General features: G+C 42.3%; 1 protein-coding gene across 2 annotated transcripts in view; it reads left to right on the top strand.

Annotated features, from left to right (window-relative positions):
* The window catches only part of cep97 (centrosomal protein 97), a 91,019-nt gene that overhangs the window by 18,228 nt on the left and 45,399 nt on the right, over window positions 1–27,392 (top strand). For both annotated transcript variants that reach the window (XM_080203493.1, XM_080203492.1), the window contains 2 exons: window positions 17,028–17,186; window positions 20,553–20,654. In XM_080203493.1, coding sequence (XP_080059619.1) covers window positions 17,028–17,186; window positions 20,553–20,654 — 261 coding nt within the window. The remainder of the gene's footprint in view (window positions 1–17,027; window positions 17,187–20,552; window positions 20,655–27,392) is intronic.

The raw sequence follows: 27,392 nt of genomic DNA, 5'->3' as shown, positions 1-27,392 counted from the left end.
TACGGCGCAGAACCCGGCCCATCGAGTCTGCACCGAACATAATCCCACCCAGGCCCTACCCCCATATTCTTACATATTATACCCACTCATCCCTCTAACCTCCGCTATCCTGGACACTAAGGGGCAATTTCTTAGCATGGCCAATCAACCTAACTCGCACATCTTTGGATTGTGGGAGGAAACTGGAGTACCCGGAGGAAACCCACGCAGACACGAGGAGAATGTGCAAACTCTACACAGTCAGTGACCTGAGCCGAGAATCGAACCCAGGACCCGAGAGCTGTGAAGCAGCAGTGCTAACCACTGTGCTACCGTGCTGCCCTAATGTAATGCTCCCATTCAAAAAGGGAGGGAAGCACGAAGTAGGAAACTATAGACCAGTTAGTTTAACATTTATTGTTGGGAAATTGTTAGAATCCATTATTAAGGAAGTAATTATAGATTTGGAAAGTCAAAACACAATCCATCAGAGTCAGCATGGTTTTATAAAGGATAAATCATGGTTTGATGAATTTGCTGGAGTTCTTCGAAGATGTAACAAGCCGAATGGATAATGGGGATCCTGCAGATGTAGTATATCTGGGCTTTAGGAAGATGTTTGTGCAACACGGAAGATTAGTATGCAAGGTAAGATCGCACGGGGTTAGGGATAACCATTAGCTTGGATAGAAGACTGGCTAACTAACATAAGCAGAGAGTCAGAATAAATGGGTCTTTTTCTGGCAAGATTTCATTAGTGGGGTACCACAGGGTTTGGTCCTCATGCGTTTTGTGGCGTTGATTGCTAAAAGAATAGAGTAACAAAATAAGGGAGTGTTGCTGCAACTATACAAGGCACTGGTGAAACTGCACTTTGCGTATTGTACAGTTTTGGTCCCTTTGTTTGAGGAAGGACGTAGTGGCATTAGAGTCAGCTCAGAGGAGGTTTACTAAATTGATTCCAGAGATGAGGGTTTGTGTTATAAAGACAGATTGAGCAGTTTAAGCCTGTACACTCTGGAGTTTAGAAAAATGGGAGGAGATCTAGTTGAGGTGTATAAGAAAATAAAAAGCATTGACGAAGTAGATACAGAGCCAATGCTTCCTCTTGTAAGGCAATCTAGAAAAAGAGTCATAGTTGTAAAGGGTTGTGAATCTGTGGAATTCACTACCCCAGAGTGCAGTGGATGCTAGGGCATTGAGTAAATTTGAGGAGATAGACAGATTTTTAATAGGTTGAAAGGTTATGGAGAATGAGCTGGGAAATGTAGTTGAGGCTGTGATGAGATCAGCCATGATCATATTGAATGGCAGAGCAGAATTTCCAGGGGCAGAATTGTCTACTCCTGCTCCTAGGTCATATGTTCTTATGTGACACACACAAAGATTAAATACAGATGAAGTTAGAACCGTCATTATAAAATTTGAATTTGATTTGGCCTCAATTTTGATGCAGGCATAATGTTGTTAGTTGAGTTGATATTTTAGTTGGAGTGAATGTCTATTTGAAGCAAAGGATACTCATGAATCTGTAAGGCCTCTTACGAATTGAATGGATTTTATTAGACGGTTCAAAAATAGTGATTTCAAGTAATGTGATTTTGCAATTGGTTTCACTTTTTGAACTAGAAGAATCTTGTGTTACTATCAACAAATGGGTTGTAGCAAAGCAATTCAAGCTTGTGAATCCACTGAAAGCATGTGGCCAGGTTCAGATCAGCAGAAAATTCTTAAGGAACGTGCTCATCACTTGGCAGTTCCTTCCTCTCTGCTCTTTCAGAAAGTACTTGATGTGCATTCTGTTCTTTGAAGTTGGAAATCAGCCATCATTTCGGCTGCCAAGAAATTGCCTTGTTGAATTATTACCAACCGGTTACTCTTATGTCAATAGTCGTGAAGTTTTTTGAGCATAGTATCAAGGCACCTTTTAGATCCTCTTGTGTCACATGTTGAAAAAGTTACAATTTGCCTATCAAACTTATGTCAGTGGATGATGCTGTTCTGACCTTGGTCCATCTCATTCAACAGCACTCTGATAAATCAGGCAACTATGCTTGCGCTACCTTTTGTTGATTTCCTTTCAACTTTTAATACCATGCAAGATTATTAAAAGACCTTGATGTCGATCCTACTCTCCTACTTCGAAATATGTGGCTCTTTAAAACAGGACCCAATGGCTGTTGGTTTCTGGGATTTACCCTGAGTCAATGTTAATGAATATTGGATGTTCTCTGTGTACTGTCATGTTTACTTTTCATCCTCCAATACAGATGATTGTTGATTAGAATACAAAAAAAAATCCTGAAGCATGCTAATGATACAGTACTTGTGGGTCTCGTTAGTGAAAATGAAGTAAACTATAGGGACGCTGTGGAGAAGTTTGTAAAATTGTGCAGTAACAATTAAATGGAACAAAAACAAGACAAAAGAACTAGTTATTGACTTTGGGGAAAGTCAGTTTGACTGTATTCCTGTGAAGATTTATGACGTGAACATTGAAATAGTTACCAACTACAGGTTTCTAGGTGTCAGTGTCGATGAGTTGCATTGGAGGGAACAGTGATGGCCAAGGGACGTGTATAATTAGACTAATTTAGTTAATTAAAATCTTTTGGTGTAGACCCTACAATCATGAAACACCTCCTTACAGCTGTGATTGAGAATGTTAGTCTTTTTGGATGTTGTGCCTGGCACTATTGCTTAGGAAAGCAGACTTTTTAAGGGTATGGAGATTATTAAACCGGACAGAAAGGTATAAAGTGAGCAAATCTCTTCAGATGAAATCTGCTGTCAAGAATTTCATTCTGTGCTATTGCCTATTGCATTCTGGGAAAAAAATAAAGCTACAGTCCCTCAGATGTAGGGCAAATCAGTTCCTGAACTTGTTTCTGCCCTTTCCTGTAAGAACTTGTAGCAAGGATTTGATGAATGGAAAAGGATATGCACTCAGCATGGACCTACTGACTATTTTAACGTATTGGAATAATTTTTAATACATGTTCAATTCAAGTTAAATCTCTGTGATTGGGTAATTTTATTTCTTATTTCTTTATTCATTTACAAGTAATTTGTTTAACAAATATGATTGCCAGAAATGAAAATTGGGTTGAATTGACACATTTTTATGTAAAGTTTATTTAATAGTCACAAGTAGGCTTATATTAACACTGCAATGAAGTTACTGTGAAAATCCCCTAGTCACCATACTCTGGTGCATGTCAGGTACATTGAGAGAGAATTTAGCGTGGCCAATGCACCTAACCAGCATGTCTTTTGGACTGTGGGAGGAAACCGGAGCACCCAGAGGAAACTGATGCAGAGACGGGAAGAATGTGTGAAGTTTGCACAATGAATTGAACCTGGGTCCCTGAAGCTTGAGGCAGTGGTGCTAACTGCTGTGCCGCCCCAACAGATAATAGATATATAAACAAAAGAAGACTACTTCACCATGTTGTGTGCACGCGTGTGTGTGTTGTTGATGTCTCTTTTGAGGGTAGATGTAGTGCAGTGGCAAAGCAGGATAAGTTGATTGAGGCAATAGCCTTAAATCTGCCCTCTCCCTCCCCGAACTGCACCTGCTTTCTCTTCCCAGAATGAGTTCCCTTTGAGATCTGCTGGGAATGCTCACCATCCCATATAAGTAGGACCGAAGGCAAATACTGAACCCTTTTATCCAGTTTCCTATATTTCCCCCTAAGTAATGAACGTGACTTTAAATGAGGTTGAGGTAGCATTACATAACCTGAGATGGATACAATTTGGAGGAAACTGCAGCGAGTTCAACGAGGTCCATGAGATTGGCCTTTTGGAGTACGAGCTCCCTAATTGAGGTAAACCAGTGCGAAGGGGGGGCAGGGAAGGAGGAGCACCTCCTCGTGAACTTGCTCCTAGGCCTAACAAGGCGTCCATTTACAGCTCCAGGCAGCGGGCAATTGAGAGGAGTCGTCCAACCTGACTATCTGTTCCTCTATCGTGGCTATATTCATGGCTGGGTGTCCCTGGAAAGGGAGCATGTGGTGTCTGAGGGCACCATTGATGCCTTCTGTGCCCACTGGGTACCACAGGGACTAGGTTGTATTATTGACCCCTTGAATCATATTTTAATGAAATGTTTTATGTTTCCTTTCCACTTTTTTTGTTTCCAGTGGTTCTCTTCCTTTCAGGGAGCTGCTCCTTTTAAGTTGTCCCTAAATTAAGTTGATTTTGTTTATTTGAACGCAGAAAGATGTCCCTGATTTGCTGTACTGATTGGTCAGGCAATCAGGGAGTCTCACCTGTGTTACTGACACTCCAGATTCTAAGTTTGTACCTGAAGTACTCACAGTATATTTATTTATTAGTCACAACAAGGCTTACATTAACACTGCAATGGAGTTACTGTGAAATTCCCGTAGTCGCCACAATCTGGTGCCTGTTCAGGTTAATGTACATAACCAGAACATCCTTCAGACTGTGGGAGGAACATAAGAACATAAGAAATAGGAGCAGGAGTAGGCCATCTGGCCCTTCGAGCCTGCCCCACCATTCAATAAGATCATGGCTGATCTGTCGTGGCTCAGTTGCACATTCCCGCCCTCTCCCCATAACCCTTAATCCCCTCTCTTATCAAAAACCCATCAACCCGCGTCTTAAAAATATTTAGCGAGGCAGCCTCCACCACCTCAACGGGCAGAGAATTCCAGAGATTCACCACCCTTTGAGTGAAGAAGTTCCTCCTCAACTCCGTTCTAAACTGCCCCCCCTTTATCTTGAGGCTGTGCCCCCTAGTCCTACTATCCTTTCTGAGCGGGAAGAGCCTCTCCACCTCTATCCTATCCATCCCATTCATCATCTTATACGTCTCAATGAGATCTCCCCTCATTCTTCTAAACTCTAACGAGTACAAGCCTAGTTTATTCAGCCTCTCCTCGTAGCTCAACCCCCTCAACTCCGGCATCAGCCTAGTAAACCTCCTCTGTACTCCCTCCAAGGCCAAAATATCCTTGCGTAAGTACGGCGCCCAAAACTGCACACAGTACTCCAGCTGCGGTCTCACCAATGCCCTATACAGCCGCAGCAAGACCTCCCTACTTTTATATTCAATCCTCCTCGCTATGAAGGCCAGCATCCCATTTGCCTTCCTGACCACCTGCTGGAAACTGGTGCATCTGGAGGAAACTCATGCAGACACAGGGAGGACATGCAAACTCCACACAGACAGTGACTGAAGTTGGGAATCGAATCCAGATCCCTGGCTCTGTGAGGCAGCAGTGCTTGCCACTATGCCGCCTCTTGGGTGTGGAATTGACTTTGTAATTAAATGAAATTTACTGAAGCGACACTGGCTTCTGTTGTTCTGGGCGTGTCCTTCTGCATTTTTCTTTGAACCAGAGATGATTCCTTGGCTTACTGTGGAACGAGGGCTATGCCAGGCCATCGGGTTACATCCTGTGATGGAATACAATTTTGCTCCTGCAGGAGCCCACTGCATTTCAGGTTTTGAGCTGCTGTCTGTTCTGAATCTATCCCATTTATCATGGTGGGACTATGCTCTGTGGAAGATTGACGAGGACTGTGTGGTAGTCATGCCTCCCTTTAATGTCATGGACAAAAGCACGTGCAAACCATTGTCTTGGTGATGACAAGGTCTAGCAGGTTTCTCCCTCTTCATTTTACAAATTTTTAGGGGATATTTAAGCTCCAAATCCACTTACTTGATATTCATTTGAGACTTCAGCTATTCAGGCAATAGGATATGATTTAGTGATGACGTAACTTGGGAAACATCTATTAAGTGACAAAGTATACTTAAACTGGTAACAGCTTTCCTGGCTCAACACAGTTCTTGCTTCCTGATTCAGCATATTGTACTACCGAGAAGCTCACCAAGTTGTTCCAGTCCTTTTGGAAGAAAGGATCCATTCCTCAGGAACTTAAAGATGCTTCCATCGTACATTTCTAAAAGAGGAAGGGCAATCGGCAAGTATGCAACAACCACCGAGGAATCTCACTACTCTCCGTCGCAGGAAAAACCCTTGAGTCCTGCTAAATCATCTGGTCACTCATCTGGAGATGGGTCTGCTTCCAGAGTCGGTGTGGCTTCTGCAAAGGTCGTGGGACTACTGACATGAATTTTGCTGCGCGCCAACTTCAAGAGAAGTGTCAGGAGCAGAATCGCGAGCTCTACACAACCTTTGTTGACCTCGCGAAAGCCTTCGATACTGTAAGCTGACAAGGCCTGTGGCGGATCATGTCAAAGTTTGGCTGCCCCCCCAAATTCATTCAGATGTACAGCAAACAGGGCTGTGTGCTTGCACCCACACTGTTCAGCATGATGTTTACTGCCATGCTGAATGATGCCTTCCAGGACAGTGTTGCTGAGTACAGAATGGATGGGAAGCTTTTCAACCTGAGGAGACTTCAAGCTATTACCAAAGTGAAGGAGACTGTTCTGAGAGATTTCCTCTTTGCCAGTGACAAATTTTCCACGGCCTGTGACAACTTTGGATTCACCATCAACATTAAAAAGACTGAAGTCATGCACCAGCCTGCTCCTCATGCACTGTACACAGAACCCATAATCACAGTCAAAGGGCAGAAACTACAGGCAGTGGACCAGTTCACTTATCTTGGCAGCACCCTCTCCCGAGTCGTGACTATTGATGCAGAAGTTAACTGCAGAATAGCAAAGGCAGGTTCTGCTTTTGGTAGACTGTGCTCCACTGTATGGGAACGTTGAGGAATCAACCCAGCAACAAAACTGAAGGTCTACAGCACCATGGTACTCACTATGCTCCTGTACGTCTGTGAAACGTGGACTGTGTATTGAAGGCATGCAAGACAGCTCAATCACTTCCACATGACTTGTCTTCGCAGAATATTACGCATCCGATGGCAAGACAAAGTACCAGACACTGAAGTTCTCTCCTAGAGCAACTCTACTATCAGTCCACACACTGCTGATGAGAGCGCAGACCCGGTGGGCAGGACATGTCATCCGTATGTCAGGTGAGCACATACTCAGGCAGCTCCTTTTTGGGGAACTCTCTGCTGGAAGATGCTCGCGTGGAGGGCAGAAGAAATGTTTCAAAGACACACTCAAAGCCTTTCTGAAGTTGCTTGACATTGACACGACCACCTAGGAAATGCTGGCACAAAATCGCCCTAAGTGGCGCTGCCTCATCCACAAAGACTGTCAAGCTCACAAAGCAAGGTGTATTGCTGAGGCACAACTTAAGCGTGAGCTGCTCAAGTCCAAAGCCACCAGCACAACAACTATAGCATCCACACAAGTCTGTCCAATATGTGCCAGGACATTCCGTGGCCGAATTAGCCTGATCAGTCATCTTCGGACACACCACAACCAGCCTCAAAATGACTAATGGTGTCAAGGTCCTCATCGATGATGGATGAACAACAACAACGGTGTGAGGTGACAGGTTCTGTGTCTCTGTCTCTCTCTCTGTGTCTCTGTGTCTCTGTCTGTGTCTCTGTCTGTGTCTCTGTGTCTGTCTCTGTGTCTCTGTGTCTCTGTGTCTCTGTGTCTCTGTGTCTCTCGCTCAAGTCCTCTGGTCTTCTACAGTAAAAACTGCTGCCTGATTAACTTTTTATTAACTGGCAAAACAGCCAGTATAATTAGGGACCCCATGCATCCTGGACATTCTGTCTTCCACCTTTTTTCTCCGGCAGTGGGGCAGGGGAAGAGAGATACAAAAGTCTGAGGTCACGTACCAACCAACTCGAGAACAGCTTCTTCCCTGCTGTTGTCAGACTTTTGAATGGACCTACCTTGCATTATGTTGATCCTTCTCTACACCCTATGTATGACTGTAATACTACATTCTGCACGCTCTCTTTTCCTTCTCTGTGGTCGATGTGTTTTGTCTGCATAGCGCGCAAGAAACAATACTTTTCACTATATACCAATACATGTGACAAGAAATCAAATCAAATTTTTCAAGCCAAAACCCACAATGTGATCGTTGGTACAGCATTCTGATTGGCCTACATGAGGTGAGGCTAATTTCTCATTGGCTGAAGGGGTACATGATCAATTGGTGATTGGCCCACGAGGATGATGGTCACAACTGATATCAATTCCCATTATCTCTTGACTGATTCCTTAGGCAGTTACTTAGCGGACTAGCCGCCTGGTTATAAGTTTGTTACTTAAAATGACTAGCTGCTAAGATAAAGGATGTTTTATGATATTTTCTTTGCCCATTTATTTGGGATGGGGAGTATGAAACTTTTGAGCTCCAGACTTTGCTTAATTGCAAGTTCCTTATTAAATCAACATCTTTACAATGACTGTTTTTATAGGCCATTTGCTAGCTGATGTTTTTCTCATTAATGTTTTTGATATTGGAAATGAGTTATTTTACTTTTAAAACAAGGGATTGAGTGCTAAAGTTGCTAATAACCTTAAAACCATAAGCCTAATACAAAAGATTGCAAAATAGGTAGTACTTAAATTTTATGCACACTCTGTATAACTTAAGTGTAAAGCAGTAATTGGTGTTTAAAATATAAGGTTATACAGTCTCCTTATTCAGTTAATGCATTATCTTAAAAATTTAGAAGATGTATAGTCAGAAAACTAATCACAGACTTAAATTTTTCTTTAATGCACTTCTTCTTTCTAAAACACTGCACATTAAAACTATCTTAATGTAGAAGTTATCTGTTGTTAACTTTACTGTACTGATAACACCAGGTTTAGATGGAAAAAATAGTGCGAGAAGACGTGTTCCTGCCCAATCAATCTTGAAGGTTGCAAGTTTTTGGCTCTGTGTAATGGCAATAAGTACAAACAAGGACCTCCCTGGAAGTTCTGTTCTGTATTTAACTCACTAGTGTGTTATGCTGTCTAAAGTCCTATGGTACATTTGTCTGTCAGATGAAGTGAAACAGTCACATTATGATGCTAGAAAAAGGAGCAGGAGTCAGATCTTCAGCCCCTTGAGTCTGCACCAACATTTAATAAGTGTGGCTGATCTGCTAATAAGCTTAGATCCACATCCCACCAATCCCGATAACCTATTGTCCTGTTGCTTACCAAGAATATATTCACCTCTGCCTTAAAAATATTCAACGGCTTTGCTTCCACCACCTCATCAGAAAGAAAGGCTCTCCAAGTGAAAATATGTGCCTCATCCCCTTTTAAAATGGGCAACTCCTTTTTATTTTGAAACATTCTTTTCACATCCACTCAACCCCTCAGGATCAGTATATTTCAAAGAAAAAAAGAACACCACAGCACAGGAAACAGGCCCTTCGGCCGTAGCCGCCCATTTTAACACTCAGTGAGCGCCTTACTCAAGTCTTTCGTCGATCAACGACGCTATTGCCTACCTCTAGTGGACTCCACAATAAAGGGGTACAAATTTAGGGAATTATATGTGCGCCAGATTAAGGGAGACCCAATTCAGGGACAATTTATTGACACCAATCAGACTAAAAAGCACGTTTTTGGGATGTGGGACGAAACCGGAGCACCCGGAGAAAACCCACGCAAGCACAGGGAGCATGTGCAAACTCCCACAGACGTTGATCCAAGCCGGAGATCCGACCCCGGGTCCCTGTAACTGCACAACAAACAGTGTAGTCATTGAGCTGTCATGTTGCCCGTCAATTGGTCCAGTGTAAGCGTACACTAACGAACGTGAAGCACTAGGCAACTCTCAAAGCAACATCCAAGAGCAACCCTCGCATGACCCACCGCGTGTATGCCCCTTGTTGGCCAACAAGGCGGACCGAATCGTCTGTGGATGTAAAAAGGAGACATCAATAGACATACAACAGGCCATACAGACATTAATGGAAGATCCCCAACAGCTCCAACGTAAGTGACAAGGTGAGCCTTAAAATTTGTTGGACGGCCATTAGGAATCTATTAATTCCCAGGAACGTCCTGAGGCTCTTGATCTTCAACTAGAACATTCTTTTGTATCCCTCCATCTCCAGTCTGCTCATGTGCCTATCTAGATAAGTCTTAAATAACCCTAGTGTGTCTGCCTCCACCACCCTACTTGGCAGTGAATTCCAGGCCCCCACAAACCTCTGTGTAAAAAAAAAATCCCTCTAACATCTGAGTTATACCTTGTCCCTCTCACCTTGAGCCCGTGACCTCTCGTGATTTTCGCATCCAACCTGAGAGAAAGCTTCCCACTGTTCACTCTATCTATACCCTTCATAATCTTATACACCTCTATTAAGTCTCCACTCATTCTCTGTCTTTCCAGGGAGAACAACCCCAATTTGCCCAATCTCTCCTCATAGCTAAGACCCTCCATACCAGGCAGCATCCTGGTAAACTTCCTCTGCACTCTCTCTAAGGCCTCTACGTCCTCCCGGTAGTGCGGCGACCAGAACTGGACGCAGTACTCTAAATGTCTAACCAACGTTCTATACAACTGCAACATTAGACACCAGCTTTTATACTCTATACCCCTTCCTATAAAGGCAGGCATACCATATGCCTTCTTCACCATCTTCTCAACCTGTGCTGCCACCTTCAAGGACTTGTGAACTTGCACACCTAGGTCCCTCTGTGTTTCTATACTCTTGATGGTACTACCATTTATTGTATAACTCCCCCCTACATTATTTCTTCCAAAATGCATCACCTCGCATTTATCTGGATTAAATTCCATCTGCCATTTCTCTGCCCAATTTACCAGCCTATCTATATCATGCTGTATTGTCTGACACTATTCATCACTATCAGTAAGTCCAGCCATCTTCATGTCATCCGCAAACTTGCTGATCACATCAGTTACTCCCGCTTCCAAATCATTTATGTATATCACAAATAGCAGAACACCACTAGTCACAGACCTCCAGCTAGAAAAAGACCCTTCCACTGCTACTCTCTGTTTCCTGTGACCAAGCCAGTTCTCAATCCATCTAGCCACCTGTCCTTGTGCCCCATGAGCCTTAACCTTTTTCACCAACCTGCCATGAGGGACTTTGTCAAATGCCTTACTGAAATCCATATAGATGAAATCCACAGCTCTTCCTTCATCAACCATTTTTGTCACCTCCTCAAAAAAATTCCACTAGATTTGTAAGGCACGACCTCCCTCTTACAAAACCATGTTGCCTGTCACTAATGAGATTGTTCTGTTCTAAATGTGCATACATCCTATCTCTAAGAATCCTCTCCAACAACTTCCCTACCACTGACGTCAAGCTCACCAGCCTACAATTACCAGGGTTATCCCTGCTACCCTTCTTAAACAATGGTACCACATTCGCTATCCTCCAATCCTCTGGGACCTCACCTGTGACCAAAGAAAAGACAAAGATTTCTTTCAGAGGCCCAGCAATTCATCTCTTGTCTCCCTGAGCAGTCTAGGATAAATGCTGAGAGGCCCCAGGGATTTGTCAGTTTATTCAGTTTACATCTTCTAACGTTCCCTAAAAAAACCTAACACTTCCTTCTTTGTAATGGAGATTTTCTCCAACGGGTCAACAACTCCCTCTAAGACACCCCCAGACAACAAGTCCCTCTCCTTTGTGAATACTGACGCAAAGTATTCATTCAGGATCTCCCCTGTTCCCTCGGACTCTAAACATAATTCCCTCCTTTGTCCCTGAGAGGTCCGTTTTTTTTTGCTTGTTTTCTCTCTCTAACAACTCTTTTGTTCCTAACGTGAATAAAATGCCTTTGGATTATCCTTAATCTTGTCTGACCTCTTTTTGCCCTTCTAACTCCCCGTTTGAGTTCTCTCCTACTCTCTCTGTATTCCTCCAGAGCTCTCTCCGTTCTCAGTTGCCTGGACCTAACGCATGTGTCTCTTTTCTTTCTGATCAATTCCTCAATATCCCTAGTTATCCACAGCTCTCTAATCCTGCCTTTCCTATGCTTCCTTTTTACAGGTACATGTCTGTCCTGCAGCCTTATCAGATGTCCCTTAAAAGACTCCCACGTACCAGACATGGACTTACCTTCGAACATCCCCTCCCAATCAATGGCCACCAATTCCTGCCTAATCTGCCTATAGCTAGCCTTCCCCCAATTTAGCACCCTACTCTTTGGACAACACTCATCCTTTTCCATTAGTATCCTGAAGTAAACAGAATTGTGGTCACTATTTGCCACATGTTCCCCTACTGAAACCCTGACCACCTGACCAGGCTCATTTCCCAGAACTAGGTCCAGTATAGCCCCCTCTCTAGTCAGGCTAACTACATACTGCTCCAAAGAACCTTTCAGTGTGCATTTTACAAATTCCTCCCCGTCCAGACCCCCAGCCCTAGAACATAGAACATAGAACATTACAGCGCGGAACAGGCCCTTCGGCCCACAATGTTGCGCCGACCAGTCTTATTTTTAAAAAAAAACATTGACCCACTAATCTAAACCAATCCCTTTTCGTCCATAAACCTATCCACCAATCTCTTAAACGCCCCCAAACTAGGCGCATTTACAACTGCAGCAGGCAGGGCATTCCAGTCCCTCACCACCCTCTGGGTAAAGAACCTGCCCCTGACATCCGTCCTATAACTACCCCCCCTTAATTTAAAGCCATGCCCCCTCGTGCTAGCTTTCTCCATCCGAGGAAACAGGCTATCACCATCCACCCTATCTAAACCTCTAATCATCTTATATGTTTCTATAAGATCCCCTCTTAGCCGCCTTCTTTCCAGTGAAAACAACCCCAAATCCCTCAGTCTCTCCTCATAGGACCTCCCCTGCATACCAGGCAACTTCCTGGTAAACCTCCTCTGCACCCTCTCCAAAGCCTCCACATCCTTCCTGTAATGTGGGGACCAGAACTGCACACAGTACTCCAAGTGCGGCCGCACCAGAGTTGTGTACAGTTGCAACATGGATTGCAAGGTGCCCTAAGCACCTTGCAATCCATCCCAGGGAAATTAAAGTCTCCCACTACAACAACCCTATTTTTTCTGCACCTATCCAGAATTTCCTTACATATCCATTCTCCCACTTCCCACGGGCTATTGGGCGGCCTATAATATACCCCCAGCATAGTGATTGCACCCTTCCTGTTCCTGAGCTCCACCCACAGCGACTCATTGCATGACTCCTCTAAATTGTCCACCCTCTGCTCTGCTGTAACATGCTCCCTAAATAATATCACTGCTCCCCCCTCGTCTGTCACGCCTAAAACACTTATACCCTGGAATATTCAGCTGCCAGTCCTGTCCTTTTAACCAAGTCTCTGTCACCGCAATCACATCCAAATTCCGTGTAAGCATTAAGGCCTTAAATTCGTCTGTCTTACCCGTTACGCTCCTCGCATTGAAGCAGACGCACTCCAGAACTCCAGGCTCGCTCAGGTCCTCCTTCTCCAGAATGATCCTTTTCTCATCTAATCTTACCCTGGCAACCAACTCGCCCCCAGCCTCAGTGCTACTGAGCTATTGTTTTCATCCCCACCCCTCCTCCACATTAGTTTAAACCCTGCCAAAACACTCCAGCTAAACTTCCAGCCAAGATATTTGTACCCTTTCCATTTAGGTGTATCCCATCCTTTCTCTCATGAAAACTTCCCAATGATCTACAAATATGAAACCCTCCTTCTTGCACCAATCTTTTAGCCATGCGTTTAATTGTAGGATCTCGCTGTTCCTAGCCCCACTAGCACTGGGAGCAGCCCAGAGACTGTTACCCTAGAGGCCCTACTTTTTAGTCTAGCACCCATCTCCCTGAATTGCTCTCGTATTACCCCCCTGCTCTTCGAACCTACGTCCTTCTCACCTATATGTACGATCACGTCTGTTTGATTCCCTTTTGCTCTTTAATATACTGCCTACCCTCTCTGAGACATCCAGGACCCCGGCATCAGGGAGGCAGACTACCAACCTGGAGTCTCGTTTGCGCCCACAAAACCACCTGTCTGTGCCTCTAACCGTCGCATCCCCCACCACTATTTCTTTCCTAATCCCCTTTTTTCCCTTCTGGGCCATTTCAGTCAAGTTGTCTGTTAGTCTTTCAAACTCTAGCAGATACAAGCCTATCCTGTCCAACGTTTCCTCGTAGACTACCCACCATTTCAGGTATTAGTATGATAAACCTTCTTTGAACTGCTTCCAATACATTTACATCCTTTCTTAAATGAGCTAACCAATACTGTACACAGTACTCGATGTGGTCTCACTAGTGTCTTGTACAACTGAAGCATATCCTTTCTATTTTTGTATTTGATTCTCTTGAAATACTGAAATCCTCTATTGATTAAAATTTAAACCGGATAATATATTAGGTCAATAGGTTAATATGTTTTGTGTGTAAACAAAACTAAAACTAATCATTAAATATTCATTTATTTACTGTTCCCTCATTCTCTGCTGCAGGCCCAGCCGGACAAGTATGTCCTTTAGGACTTGGTAGCTTTGTCAGTAGTGGTGCTACGAAACTATTATTGGTGATGGACATTGAAGATTCTGCCCAGGATATGTTTTGCGCCATTGCCACCCTTAGTGCTTTTTCCAAGTGGTGGGCAACCTAGAGTGTTGATTCATCAGCCAAGGGAGGGTCGTAGTTGTTGACCAGTAGGATATTTCCTTGTGTATGTTTGACCTGATGCTATGTGACTTCATGCGGTCTGGAGTCAGTGACTCCCAGGGCACCTATCCCCTGACTGCATGAGATTGTGGCTTGCTGCTTGTGTTGGTTCTGTCCTGCTGGTGGATCAGAAAATAGTATTGCTTTTGCCTGGGACATTGGTGATAACATAGGATTTTAAGAGTTTAACTGTCAGGCAATTGCTTGACTTATCTGTGATGCAGCTCTCCCAATTTTAGTAAGAAGGACTTTGCAGACTAAGATGTGCCGTTGTCATTTCTGATACCTATGTCAATGCTAGGTGGTCCGTCTAGTTTTTTTTCCATTTTGACTACAATCTTGATGCTCTTTTAACCCTGAGTGGAGTTTGTAATCCCAAAGACTTTTGCTTTTCCATCATTGTCAATCTGCATCCCTGCCTTTGTTTATCTCCATTTAAGGTTTCAAATTATTTCTGTGCCAGTCTTCATGCTCCTGGTCAGGAAGGCGAATGGGATGCTGGCCTTCATAGCGAGGGGGATTGAATATAAAAGTAGGGAGGTCTTGCTGCAGCTGTATAGAACATTGGTTAGGCCGCAGCTGGAGTACTGTGTGCAGTTTTGGGCGCCGCACCTGCGCAAAGATATTTTGGCCTTGGAGGGAGTGCAGAGGAGGTTTACTAGGCTGATACCGGAGTTGAGGGGGTTGAGCTATGAGGAGAGGCTGAATAAACTGGGCTTGTACTCGTTAGAGTTTAGAAGAATGAGGGGAGATCTCATTGAGACGTACAAGATGTTGAATGGGATGTATAGGATAGAGGTGGAAAGACTCTTCCCGCTCAAAAAAGACAGTAGGACTAGGGGGCACAGCCTCAAGATAAAAGGAGGGCGGTTTAGAACAGAGTTGAGGAGGAACTTCTTCACTCAAAGGGTGGTGAATCTCTGGAATTCTCTGCCCGTTGAGGTGGTGGAGGCTGCCTCGCTAAATATTCTTAAGACGCGGGTTGATGGGTTTTTGATAGGAGAGGGGATTAAGGGTTATGGGGAGAGGGCGGGAAAGTGGAACTGAGCAGCGACAGATCAGCCATGATCTTATTGAATGGCGGGGCAGGCTCGAAGGGCTGGATGGCCTACTCCTGCTCCTATTTCTTATGTTCTTATAACTCTTGCCTGTATCTTAACTTGCACCATGACCTGTTGTTTTTATTGCTTGCTGATTTACATTGACTTCCAGTTCCCTGATACCTCTAGTATGAAATTCTCAGCCCTGTATTTACATTCATTCATGGTTCTTCACCACTCTCAATCTCTGTAACCCACATTAGTCATTCAGCTTAGAACTTTTAATTAATTCAACTTTGACTTCTTATGCATGTCACTATCAATGGCCTAGAACTGAGGAATTCATTCCTGAAAAATCTCGGTCCACCTGTAACATTTTTCTTTAAAATCATTCTGAAATTCTATCTCTAACCCACAACTTTTTCCCATAACTTTGGATCCCATTTGCCCCAAGTGCTATATCCAGCTGCTTCTTGAATACGTTGAATGTTTTGGCATCAACGACTTCCTGTGGTAATGAATTCCATAGGCTCACTATTTTTTGGGTGAAGAAATATCTCCTCACGTCCATCTTAAATGATCTACCCAGAATCCTCAGACTGTGGTCCCCTAGTTCCGGACTCACCCACCATCGGAATACCCTCCCTGCATCTACCCTGTCTAGTCCTGTTAGAATTTTATAAGTCTCTGTGAGATTCCCCCTTCATTCATCTGAACTCCAGCGAAAACGATCCTAACCTAGTCAATTTCTCCTCATACATCAGTCCCGCTATCCCTGGAATCAGCATGGTAAACCTTTGCTGCACTCCTTCGAGAGCAAGAACATCCTTCCTCAAAAGGAGAAACCAAAACTGCACACAATACTCTGGGTGTGGCCTCACCAAGGCCCTGTATCATTGCAACAATACATCCCTAATATTGTACTTGAAACCTCTCACAATGAAGGCCAACATGCCATTTGCCGCCTTTATCACCTGCTGCACTTGCATGCTTACCTTCAGTGACTGGTGCACAAGGACACCCAGGTCCTGCTACACACTCCCCTCTCCCAATTTACTTTTCTTATATTACATCTTAGATTGGTGACAATTTACATTTGTCTTGTGCTTTGGAGCATTTTTCTACGTGTAAATAAATGAAGCTATTGTTTTTGGTAATGTTCAGCAGTCTATATTTATCAGAGTTATTGTCCAAATATAATTTTAAAAAGCTCAAGCTGACTACGGTAGATGTAAATTTATGAACAATTCTTAACTGAATAGTGCCCCATTTACAGGCGGAAGGGCCTGTTCCTGTGCTGTAATTTTCTTTGTACATTGCATCTTTACCATGTCTACCACCTAGAGAAATTGACTGTGAACAGAAAATTTGCATTTCAAAGAAATTGTAACTTCTATTTAAAAACATAATCTCAGTGATACACTGTCAAAAAAAGGAAAACATGAATTGTATTTTATTATGTGATTAGTTCAATTTTTTTGTGCCTCTTACAGTTATCTGTAGCCAACAATCGTCTAGTCCGGATGATCGGTGTTGCAAAACTTGTCAACTTGCGAGTTTTAAATTTGCCAAACAACAGTATTGGAAATGTGGAAGGTCTGAAGGAATTGGTTCATCTAGAATGGCTCAATTTAGCTGGAAACAACATTAAGGTATAGTGCATTTGCTTAATTAAATCTGAACTCCCAACACCCAAACACATTGGTTTTCTTTCAAAGTATTTATTTCTTCATTATCACAACCTGAAGATAAATTTTTGAATGCTAAATAAATAGCTTTATGAAACCACTTTACACAATGTGCATTTTATTTAATTTCTCAGTCTTCGTTTGGTAGTATAAAACTCGAGTATTGCTGAAAAGAGATATGTTGAAGCTTTTTGTTTTGCATTCATCAGGACACAAGGGGAAAACAGCAATTTATCCCTTTTGCAAAGAGATTGGTTGACAAGTGAATTTTTATAGGTAGCGACATTGTCATGAAGAATGCATCAATTGGTGACTGACAGCTATCAATTTTGTTTGAAATTTAAACCAGGCAGCTTGACTCTTATTGGTTAAAATATTGCCTTGGGAAATGAACCAGCGAATGGCTGTCACTTATTTTGTTTAACTGAAACGCATGCAATGCGCATCTGACAATCATATGACTAGTTATCTTAAATTGGTTGCCAGCTTAATTCTTAGCACATTGAGGATTATTTAGCAAATGTTGTCTAATCGTAGAATCGCATCATTTGACTTGACCTCAAATAGGAATATTGTAAAATCCATTATCAGACTTGCTATGTGCTTTTTATATCAAGTATAAAAAACTGCTATCCTACCGTACAGCCTACAATGTATTATCTCAATTTTTTTTCTTAAAGCCAGTTCTCATAGCTCATATGAATACTTTTTTTTAACTTCTTTTGCCTCTTGATGGTACAGTTGCTAGCTCACCTGAAAAAAAAATTTGGATCACTTCTGTTCCTGATTTGAATTTTAATGATCTTCACAAACAATCTTCTTATCCTCCATCCTGGTCATTGTGACCAACATCACATTTTACCACACCCAACTAAATAATCTTATGCTTTCATTATTGTTCCTTCAGATCTGAACAATATGCATGTCACATCACTACTTAGGAAAGTTGGGAAATTTATAGACCAGTTTGCCTCTTGTGTGGTCAGGAAATTGCTGGAGTCTGTAATTAAAAATATGACATCTGGATAATCTGAACATTTTTATGTAACCAGAAAAAGCCAGCAAATATTTATGAAGGGATGGTCATGCTTGGTGCATCTTTTGAAGAGGTGATTAAACTAGTGGGAAGGGGATCTCAATGCTGTTATTCATGTGGACTTCCAGAAGATATTTGATAAAGTACCTAACAAGTTATTGTTAGGTAAAGTAGAAGCTCATGGAATTGAAGGTAGATTATTGATCTTATTAGGGAATTGTCTGTGAGAAACAGGGTTAGTGAACAGATATTTTAATTGACAGGATGTGGCTGGTGTCCTGTAGGAATCTGCATTAGAGCCTTAACTATTTTCTGCATTCATCAATGACTTGGATGATGGTACAGAAAGCCACAATATATGCTGATGACACAAAGGTAAATAGTGTTGTATGCACTGTGATTGGAAGTGTAAAATCACAGCCAGCTGTTGATAAATTAAGTGAATGGACAAGACTAGAAAATGGATTTTGTTGCAAGCAAATGTGAGGTCATCTACTTTGGACCTTCCTAGGCCATTGCAGAGGGTATTTAACAAATTACATTACTCTGGGTCTGGAGTTATATATAGGACAGACCAAAAAGGATTGCTGATTTCTTGGGTCAGTTTCTTGGGTTTTTGTTGTTCCTTCATAAGGAACTCTTCAAATGTAGACAATAAAAATATAACAAAACTTACTCCAACTTATAAATCAAAGAAATGGTTTAATGAAGAAACTTCATTATTCCAAACCTGGAGCCTTGCCCTGGGCCAATCCAAGTTCCCCACAATTCCCAACACATTGTTATTCGTAGTGAGTCAGCTGACCATCACATTCTGTAATTGGTTCCATGGATTACTGGGTCAGCTGATCCTTACAGTTTGTTACCATTGATCACATTATATCCAATTCAAAGTTGTCACTGGTTAAATTCTAACAATCAATTATAATTTTAAGGTCACCATTACCTTTAAATTCCAAATTGCATCAACTGCCGTGTTGAAATTTGAACCCATGTTTGAGAACATTAGTCTGGGCCTGTTGATTACTTGCCCAGTGATACTACCATGATGCTACAATCTCCCCATTTAGTCTGCTGCTCCACTGGTGATTTTATTTAGTCATGGGGTCAGTGTGCCTCTACAACTCTGTCCTCATAAACTTTGTATCATTTGTTATTACCTAGGATATCTCCAAAGCTTTGAAAGAAATGGCATGGTATGCTTCTTGGCAAATCATCAGCCTATGATTTTAGCTTCAAAACTCTGTCCCATATTATGTAATTTCCTCAAATTGCATTTGTTTAGAGCTGTTTTTCAATTAACTGTGCCTATTTTTCAAGTGTCTTGTTTTCAGTTCAATGATTGCATCACCTGACTTTTTTGCTAAGTTTTTATTTACATTACAGTCCTTCACTTCAGGTCAAAACTTATGATTTTCTGTCAATACATTAACCAGATTGCTGCAAAATGATCTCCTTGTCCATTTCAATGAAGCCACTTTCTTCTTCTCTATCTTGCAAATGTGATGTTATCTGGTGGCCCTCGTTACATAGTCTGCCTTAGTTGTTCCTCCAGGATTCTCATTTCTTTAAAAAAACTATTAAAATGTGAAATATTTTAATCACTCCTCCAATTTACTATATCTATTATTCTTTCATGGAACATGAGTATCAATGGCAAGACCAGTTTTGTTGCCAATCACTAATTGCTTTTGAGATGCCTCGAACGGCTGCAGTCCATCTGTTGTAGGCACACACAGTGCTGTTAGATAGGAAATTCAAGGATTTTGACCAAGCAACACTAGAGGAACAACAATATATTCCCAAGTCAGGATGATTGTGTGGCTTGGAGGGTGGTGGTGTACCCATGTGTCTGCTGGCTTTGTCCTTCTAGGTGGTAGGCGTCATGGTTTTGGAAGGTGTTGTTGGAAGCGGCTATAGTAGTTACATCAGTGCATCTTCTAGATGGTACATACAGTTGCCACTCATGTACATGATAAAGGGATTGAATGTTCAAGATGGTGGATGGGGTGTTAATCAAGCAGGCTGCTTTGTCCTGGATTGTGTCAAGCTTCTTGAGTGTTGTTTGAACCATTCAACAAATCTTCAGAAGGCAGTTAGAAATAGAGGGAGTTAAGCCCTGCTCATCAGCAGGACAAGTTTATCTAAGATTTGACATTCAGTTCATGAACCAAAATTGTATTGAATATATTATTTCTACTGTTCAAAACATCACCTCTGATGTATATTCAAGCAAATTATGATAAATTATTATTTTTCTCTATAATCTGATATATTATTTCTGCTTTTTACAGATCATGGAACCAGTTAATAGTTGCTTAGCACTTCGACATTTAGATTTGTCAGACAACAACATTTCCCTGATAGGTGACCTATCAAAGCTACTGTTTCTGCGGGTAAGATATGCACTTAATGCTTCATGATGATTAAGAAAACAAATATTTATTTGGGATGTTATAGAATCCTTTCTCTGTAAACTCCATTTTAACTTTATTTTTGATTTTTCCTTTGATAGCAATCACATTTTCTCAACGATAGAGATGATGGGACAGCCAACTTCGGTCACAGCCTGTTTTGAGTTGTGTTATGCAAGTTGTGCTTAATAATCTTGGCTGTCTCATCAGTGCCCTGTTTATTTTCACTCCTGCTTATAAAGGTAGAGATGGCCATCACTGTTGAAGCAGTTGGTTAGCCCCATGTGCCATGAAAAGTAAATGAGCTATGTGTGATTACATATTTGATTCAGGCACGTTATTTAGCCACATACTTTGGAGGGAGTAAGTTTTCGTCTCCAAAGACAAGCAAAAGGTATTGAATTCTTCAACACTATCTCAACACACTTACTTCCAGTTTTAATGGAGACAGGGCCAAATCCATGAGTAGGAACTTTCTCCTGTCACATCCATGTGTTTGGCTGATCCCTGATAAACTGAATACACTTGTTTCTAGTGTGGATGTTGGTAATAAGGACACAAATTTAAGATGGTTAAAAAATGATTTCTTTGTTGTTGAAGGAGACTTGCCATTTTTCTTTTTGTAAATGCAGTTAAGTTGTTAAGTTTTAAAAAATGAATCATGGAATCATAGAAATTTACAGCATGGAAACAGGCCCTTCGGCCCAACTTGTCCATGCCATCCAGTTTTTAACCACTAAGCCAGTCCCAATTGCCCGCACTTGGCCCATATCCCTCTATACCCATTATAGCCATGTAACTGTCTAAATACTTTTTAAAAGACAAAATTGTACCCGCCTCTACTACTACCTTTGGCAGTTTGTTCCAGATACTCTCTACCCTCTGTGTGAAAAATTGCCCCTTTTGGATCCTTTCGTATCTCTCCCCTCTCACCTTAAACCTATGCGCTGTAGTTTTAGACTCCCTTACCGTCTGGTCAGTGTTAGTTTAGGGAGTAAAACTAGCAGCAAAATAATGAAGAGGATGTGAGCAAACTGGAAGGATTATGTGTGAGATTGGGGGAAATCTCACAGGGTTAAATCCTGCTTTCGCTCAGGGAGAAGGTGTCCGGTCACTAAACTGTAACAATGGCTGAGGAATCTGGGCTGTTTCTAAGGTGCTGACTGACACGGTTTGTGGAAAGGTCTTCCTGTGGAAGAGGTCCTATCAGAACCCTGCACGTTTGCAGTTTGTGTCCAGCTCCCTCCTGCCCTGTGGACACCACGTTCAGCTTCAGTTAGCTTTAAATGTAAACTTCAAACCCCCTCAACAGTCGCAATGACTTCCTGGCTGGCAGGTGTTCCGGCTTCCAGATTGGCATTGGTCCCAGTGTGATACAGGATTTGGTAAGGGCCCAGAGAGAGACACAGTGAGGCCATCTGGCCCATCCAGCCTGGTACTAGCTCTTCCAATGAGCAAGCCAGTCAGTCACACTCCCTGCTCCTTCCACCACCAATTCCTTTGTCCCTTCCAATCGCTCTTGTATCTGCCCCCGCCACATGTTCTGCATATATTTTATCCTCATGCGCTCTCTCTCTCTCTCTCTCTCTCTCTCTCTCTCTCTCTCTCTCTTTTTACCAATCACTTTGTTTACCAATCTGATCTGCCTTGTTATCCAGCTTTCAGCTCCATACCTGGGATCAACCTAGTGAACCTTCTCTGGACTGCCTCCAATGCTAGTGTATCTTTCCTAAAGTGAACCAGATAAGTTTTTACAGCAATCAATGATGCTTTAATGGTCACCATTACTGAGGCTAGCTTTATAATCACAGATATATTCATTGATTTAAACTCTATCAGCCTTGGTGAGATTTGAACCCACGCTCCCAGACCGTTAAGCTGAGCCTCTGGATTATTAGCCCAATGACATTATACTATTCTACCCAGCCCCCTCATTACCTAAAGCAGATATTTGGATTCATGTCATGTTAGCCACCAATCTATTTCCTCATATTTACCCAGCTGTGTGAGTTTCCAAGAAGCAGAGGTTACCACGGTATCACAGAGTCTATTCAGTGCAGGAGGAGGCCATTCAGCCCATCGAGGGCACTGGCTCTCTGACAGAGCATTCTACCCAGTCCCACTCTCCTGCCTTATCCCTGTAACTTTGCACATTCTTCCTTTTCAAATAGTTATCCAATTCCCTTTCAAATACCTTGATCAAACTTGCCTCTTTCATCGTCTTTGGAAGCTCGCTCCAACACCCTCTGGGTTAAATTTGTTTTCCTCACGGCACAGTAGCACAGTGATTAGCACTGTTGCTTCACAGCTCCAGGGGACTACGTTCGATTCCCAGCTTGGGTCATTGTCTGTGTGGAGTTTGCACATTCCCCTCGTGTCTGCATGGGTTTCCTCTACAGTCCAGGTGTGCGGGTTAGTTTGATTGGCCATGCTAAAATTGCCCCTAGTGTCCTGAGATGCGTAGATTAGAGGGATTAGTGGGTAAATATGTAAGGATATGGGAATAGGGCCTGGGTGGGATTGTGGTCAGTGCAAACTCGATGGGCTGAATGGCCTCTTTCTGTACTGTAGGGTTTCTATGACTTCTACTCCTTTTACCAAACATTGCACCCTCTAGTTTAATCCTGTCTTGCATATGAACAGTTTCTGACTATTTACCCTGGCCATATCTCTCAGAATGCCTCTATCAAGTACTCTCTCTGTCTTTTCTTCAGAGAAAACAGTCCCAATCTCTCCAATCTATCCTCATAGCTGGAGTTCTTTATCCCGGGAACTATTCTTGTGAATCTCCTTTCCACTGTCTCCAATGCCTTCACATCCTTCCTCAAGTCTGGCACCCAAAAATGGATGCAGTCTCTTGATGAGACCTAACCAGTGTATTATACAAGTTCAACATGACCGCATCAGAAATTGGTTAGCTGTAAGACGAGAGGGTGGTGGTTGATGGAAAATGTTCATCCTGGAGTTCAGTTACGAGTGGTGTACCGCAAGGATCTGTTTTAGGGCCACTGCTGTTTGTCATTTTTATAAATGACTTGGATGAGGGTGTAGAAGGATGGGTTAGTAAATTTGGGGCTGACACTAAAGTCAGTGGAGTTGTGGACAGTGAGGAAGGATGCTGCAGGATGTGAAGGCATTGGAGACAGTGGAAAGGAGATTCACAAGAATAGTTCCCGGGATAAAGAACTCCAGCTATGAGGATAGATTGGAGAGATTGGGACTGTTTTCTCTGAAGAAAAGACAGAGAGAGTACTTGATAGAGGCATTCTGAGAGATATGGCCAGGGTAAATAGTCAGAAACTGTTCATATGCAAGACAGGATTAAACTAGAGGGTGCAATGAACAAGAACATAGATAAGCTGCAGAGCTGGGCTGAGAGGTGGCAAATGGAGTTTAATGTGGAAAAGTGTGAGGTGATTCACTTTGGAAGAATTAACAGGAATAGAGTACTACGCTAATGGTAAGATACTTGGTAGTGTCGATGAGCAAAGAGATCTCGGTATCCATGTGCGTAGATCTCTGAGAGTTGGCACCCAGGTTGATAGGGTTGTTAAGAAGGCCTATGGTGTGTGAGCTTTTATTGGTAGAGGGATTGAGTTTAGGAGTCATGATGTCATGTTGCAGCTGTACAAAGCTCTGGTGCGGCTGCAGTTGGAGTATTGCGTATAGTTCAGGTCGCCACATTATAGGAAGGATGTGGAAGCAGTTGAAAGGGTGCAGAGGAGATTTACCAGGATGTTACCTGGTATGGTGGGAAGGTCTTATGAGGAAAGGCTGAGTGACTTGAGACTGTTTTCGTTAGAGAGAGGAAGATTAAGAGGTGACTTGATAGAGGCATACAAGATGATCAGAGCATTAGATAGGGTAGACAGTGTGAACCTTTTTCCTTAGATGGTGATGGCTAGCACGAGGGGACGTAGCTTTAAATTGAGGAGTGACAGATATAGGACAGATGTCAGAGTAGGTTCTTTACTCAGGGAGTAGTAAGGGTTGGAATGCCTTTCCTGCAATAATAGGGGACTCGTCAACATTAAGGGCAATTAAAGGGTCATTGGATAAGCACATTGATGATATTGGAATAGTGTAGGTTAGATGGGCTTTAGACTAGTTTCACAGGTCGGCGCAACATCGAGGGCCGAAGGGCCTGTACTGCGCTGTAATGTTCTATGTTTCTCACTCTTGTACTCAATGCCCCTATTAATAAAACCTCATTTGTTCACTGCTCACTTAATATGCCCTGCCATTTTCAGTGACTTATCTACATACACTGAGGTCCCTCTGTTCCTGCACCTCCTTTTAGAGTTGCTTCCTTTATTCTATCCATATTCCTCCTGCCAAAATGATTCACCACTTGTTTACCCAATCCATGAACATGTCTCTGTCCTTTTAAAGCACAGGAATATCTTCATTAGAGCTGACAATGATTCCAATCTTTTGTACCATCTGCAAATGTTGACATTATGCCCTGAATATCACAGCCTAGATCATTAATCTGTGTCAAGAAAAGAAAGGCTCCCAACACTGACCCCTGGGGAACTCCATGATAAACCTTCAGTCTGAAAAACAGTATTTATGTAAACTTTAAAATTTTAACCAACATGACTTCAAACCATAGTCTCTGGTCATTATCATGTAGTTCCTTGAGGGACTGTGCTGTGCACAAATGGCTGCATTCTTATCCGAATACCTACTTTCTCTTTTATTCCATGAACTGGAATTCTGCTGACAAGCCTGTTGTGAGGCACTGTATCAAGTGCCTTTTGAAAATCCATACACACCACACCTACAACACTGCTCTTATCAACCTTCTCCATTACCCCCTCAGAAATCTCCAGCAAGTGAGTTCGACATGATATTCCCTTCATGAATTCATGCTGGCTTTCCTGAATTATCCTACACTTGTCCAAGTGACTACTGATTTTGTCCTGAACTACAGTTTCCAGAAGATTCCCTACCACTGAAATCAAACTGGCTGGTCTATTAGTTGATGGTTTTATCCTGACACCCATTTTTTGAACAAAAATGTAAGACTCTCAATTCTCCAGTCCTCTGGCACCCCCCTCATACCATGTCAAAGGAAGACTGGAAAATTATCAACGTTCCTCTGCCATTCCCCCCACACCCCTTCCACCACCTCAGGATCATCCGATCTTGGTGCCTTATCAATTTGGAGTAAAGATAAACTTTCTAACACCTCCCCCTTCTCAATTGTAGATACCTTGAGTGTTCCAATCACTTCCTGCCTCAACTCGGCCCGGTTGGCATCTGCTTCTTTTGTAAAGATGGGTGCAAATTACTCGTTTATGTCACAAAAGCAAGTTTGCTTTTCTATCCCAATTGGTTCTGTTCTTTCTTTAACCATCCTTTTATTACTTATATGCCCACAGAAGACATTTAGGTTCCTTTTTATGTTAGCTGCCGATCTCTTTACACATGCTTTCTTTATCTTTCTGATTAGTTTTGTCACATCTCCTCTGCTCCTTCTATATTCAGCCTGATTCTCCCCTGTATTTTCTACCTGGTGTCTGTCATATGCACACTTCTTCCTTTTCATCTTCACTTCTCTCACTCTCTCTCTCTCTCTCTCTGTCGTCATAAAACTGAACAACTTTCAGAGGATAATAGAACAAAAGAATGAGGATCAAGCAGGAAAACTAGACCGGGTGGATTGTGAAAAAAAATCCAGCAAGCCAAAAGCCTGTATTTTAGTCCTGTAATGTTCAATGATTCTTTGACTGGGCTACTTTGAGATATAATTAATGCAAAGAATCATTTTATTTGTAGAGAACTCTGATAACTTTACCAAAGGGCATTAACTGTAAGAAGAGGCACAAACAAGATTGCAATGCTCTTTGGCATCTTGCTTTTGTACAATTTAACACAAGGCTCTTGTTGCAGTCATAAGCCAGATCAAAATGACTCAATTCATAGTTGTTAACTGCTGAACTATCATACTGATCGTTTCCTAAATTTCTACATTTTTTTTATCATACATCTCGTTTGTTTTCCATTTGAATCAAACATGAAAGCCCATCTTTTTTTTAAACTCTCAAACCAAACGTGCATATATGATTTAAATAATTGTGGTCTATTTCTGTTCAAACAACAGTCAACTGCTATCTACAGATATTGGAGATGTCACCTTTCGTTCTTCAATTGCCTTAAATTCCACCTTCCTACAAATCTAGGACATTACTTAGAAAACATTTAGGGCTGTAATTTCACCATGGCAAAATAATGCATCAGGTAGATTTTGTTTATTATTTCATCGGATGTGGTGTGAGTGGCTAAGCCAGTATTTGTTGCCCATCCCTAATTGCCCTTGAAGATGGTGGTGAACCAACCTCTTGAAACATTGCAGTCCATGTGGTGTGGATAAATCCACAGTGGTGTTAGGAAGGGAATTCCAGGATTTCGATCCAGCAGCAGTGAGGGAACAGCTAAATTCCTAGTCAGGATGGTCTTTAGCTTGGAGGAAAGCTTGCAGTTTGGTGGTGTTCTCATGCATCTGCTATCCTTATTCTTTTGAAGTGGTAGAGGTTATGGGTTTGGCAGAACATTGAGTTGCCACGCTGCATCTTGTACATGGTACATTTTGCTGCAGCTCTGCATTAGTGGTGGATGGAGTGTCAATCAAGTTAATCTGCTTCATCCTGGATGGTGTTCAGCTTCTCCAAGTGCATTCATTTGGGAAAGTGGAGAGTATTTTATCACACTCCT

This window comes from Carcharhinus amblyrhynchos, chromosome 15, assembly GCF_965287045.1.
Source record: "Carcharhinus amblyrhynchos chromosome 15, sCarAmb.v2.hapA, whole genome shotgun sequence".
NCBI classification, from domain to species: Eukaryota; Metazoa; Chordata; class Chondrichthyes; order Carcharhiniformes; family Carcharhinidae; genus Carcharhinus; species Carcharhinus amblyrhynchos.
Note: the sequence above shows the minus strand (reverse complement) of the source record. Positions and strands in the feature narration are given on the sequence as shown.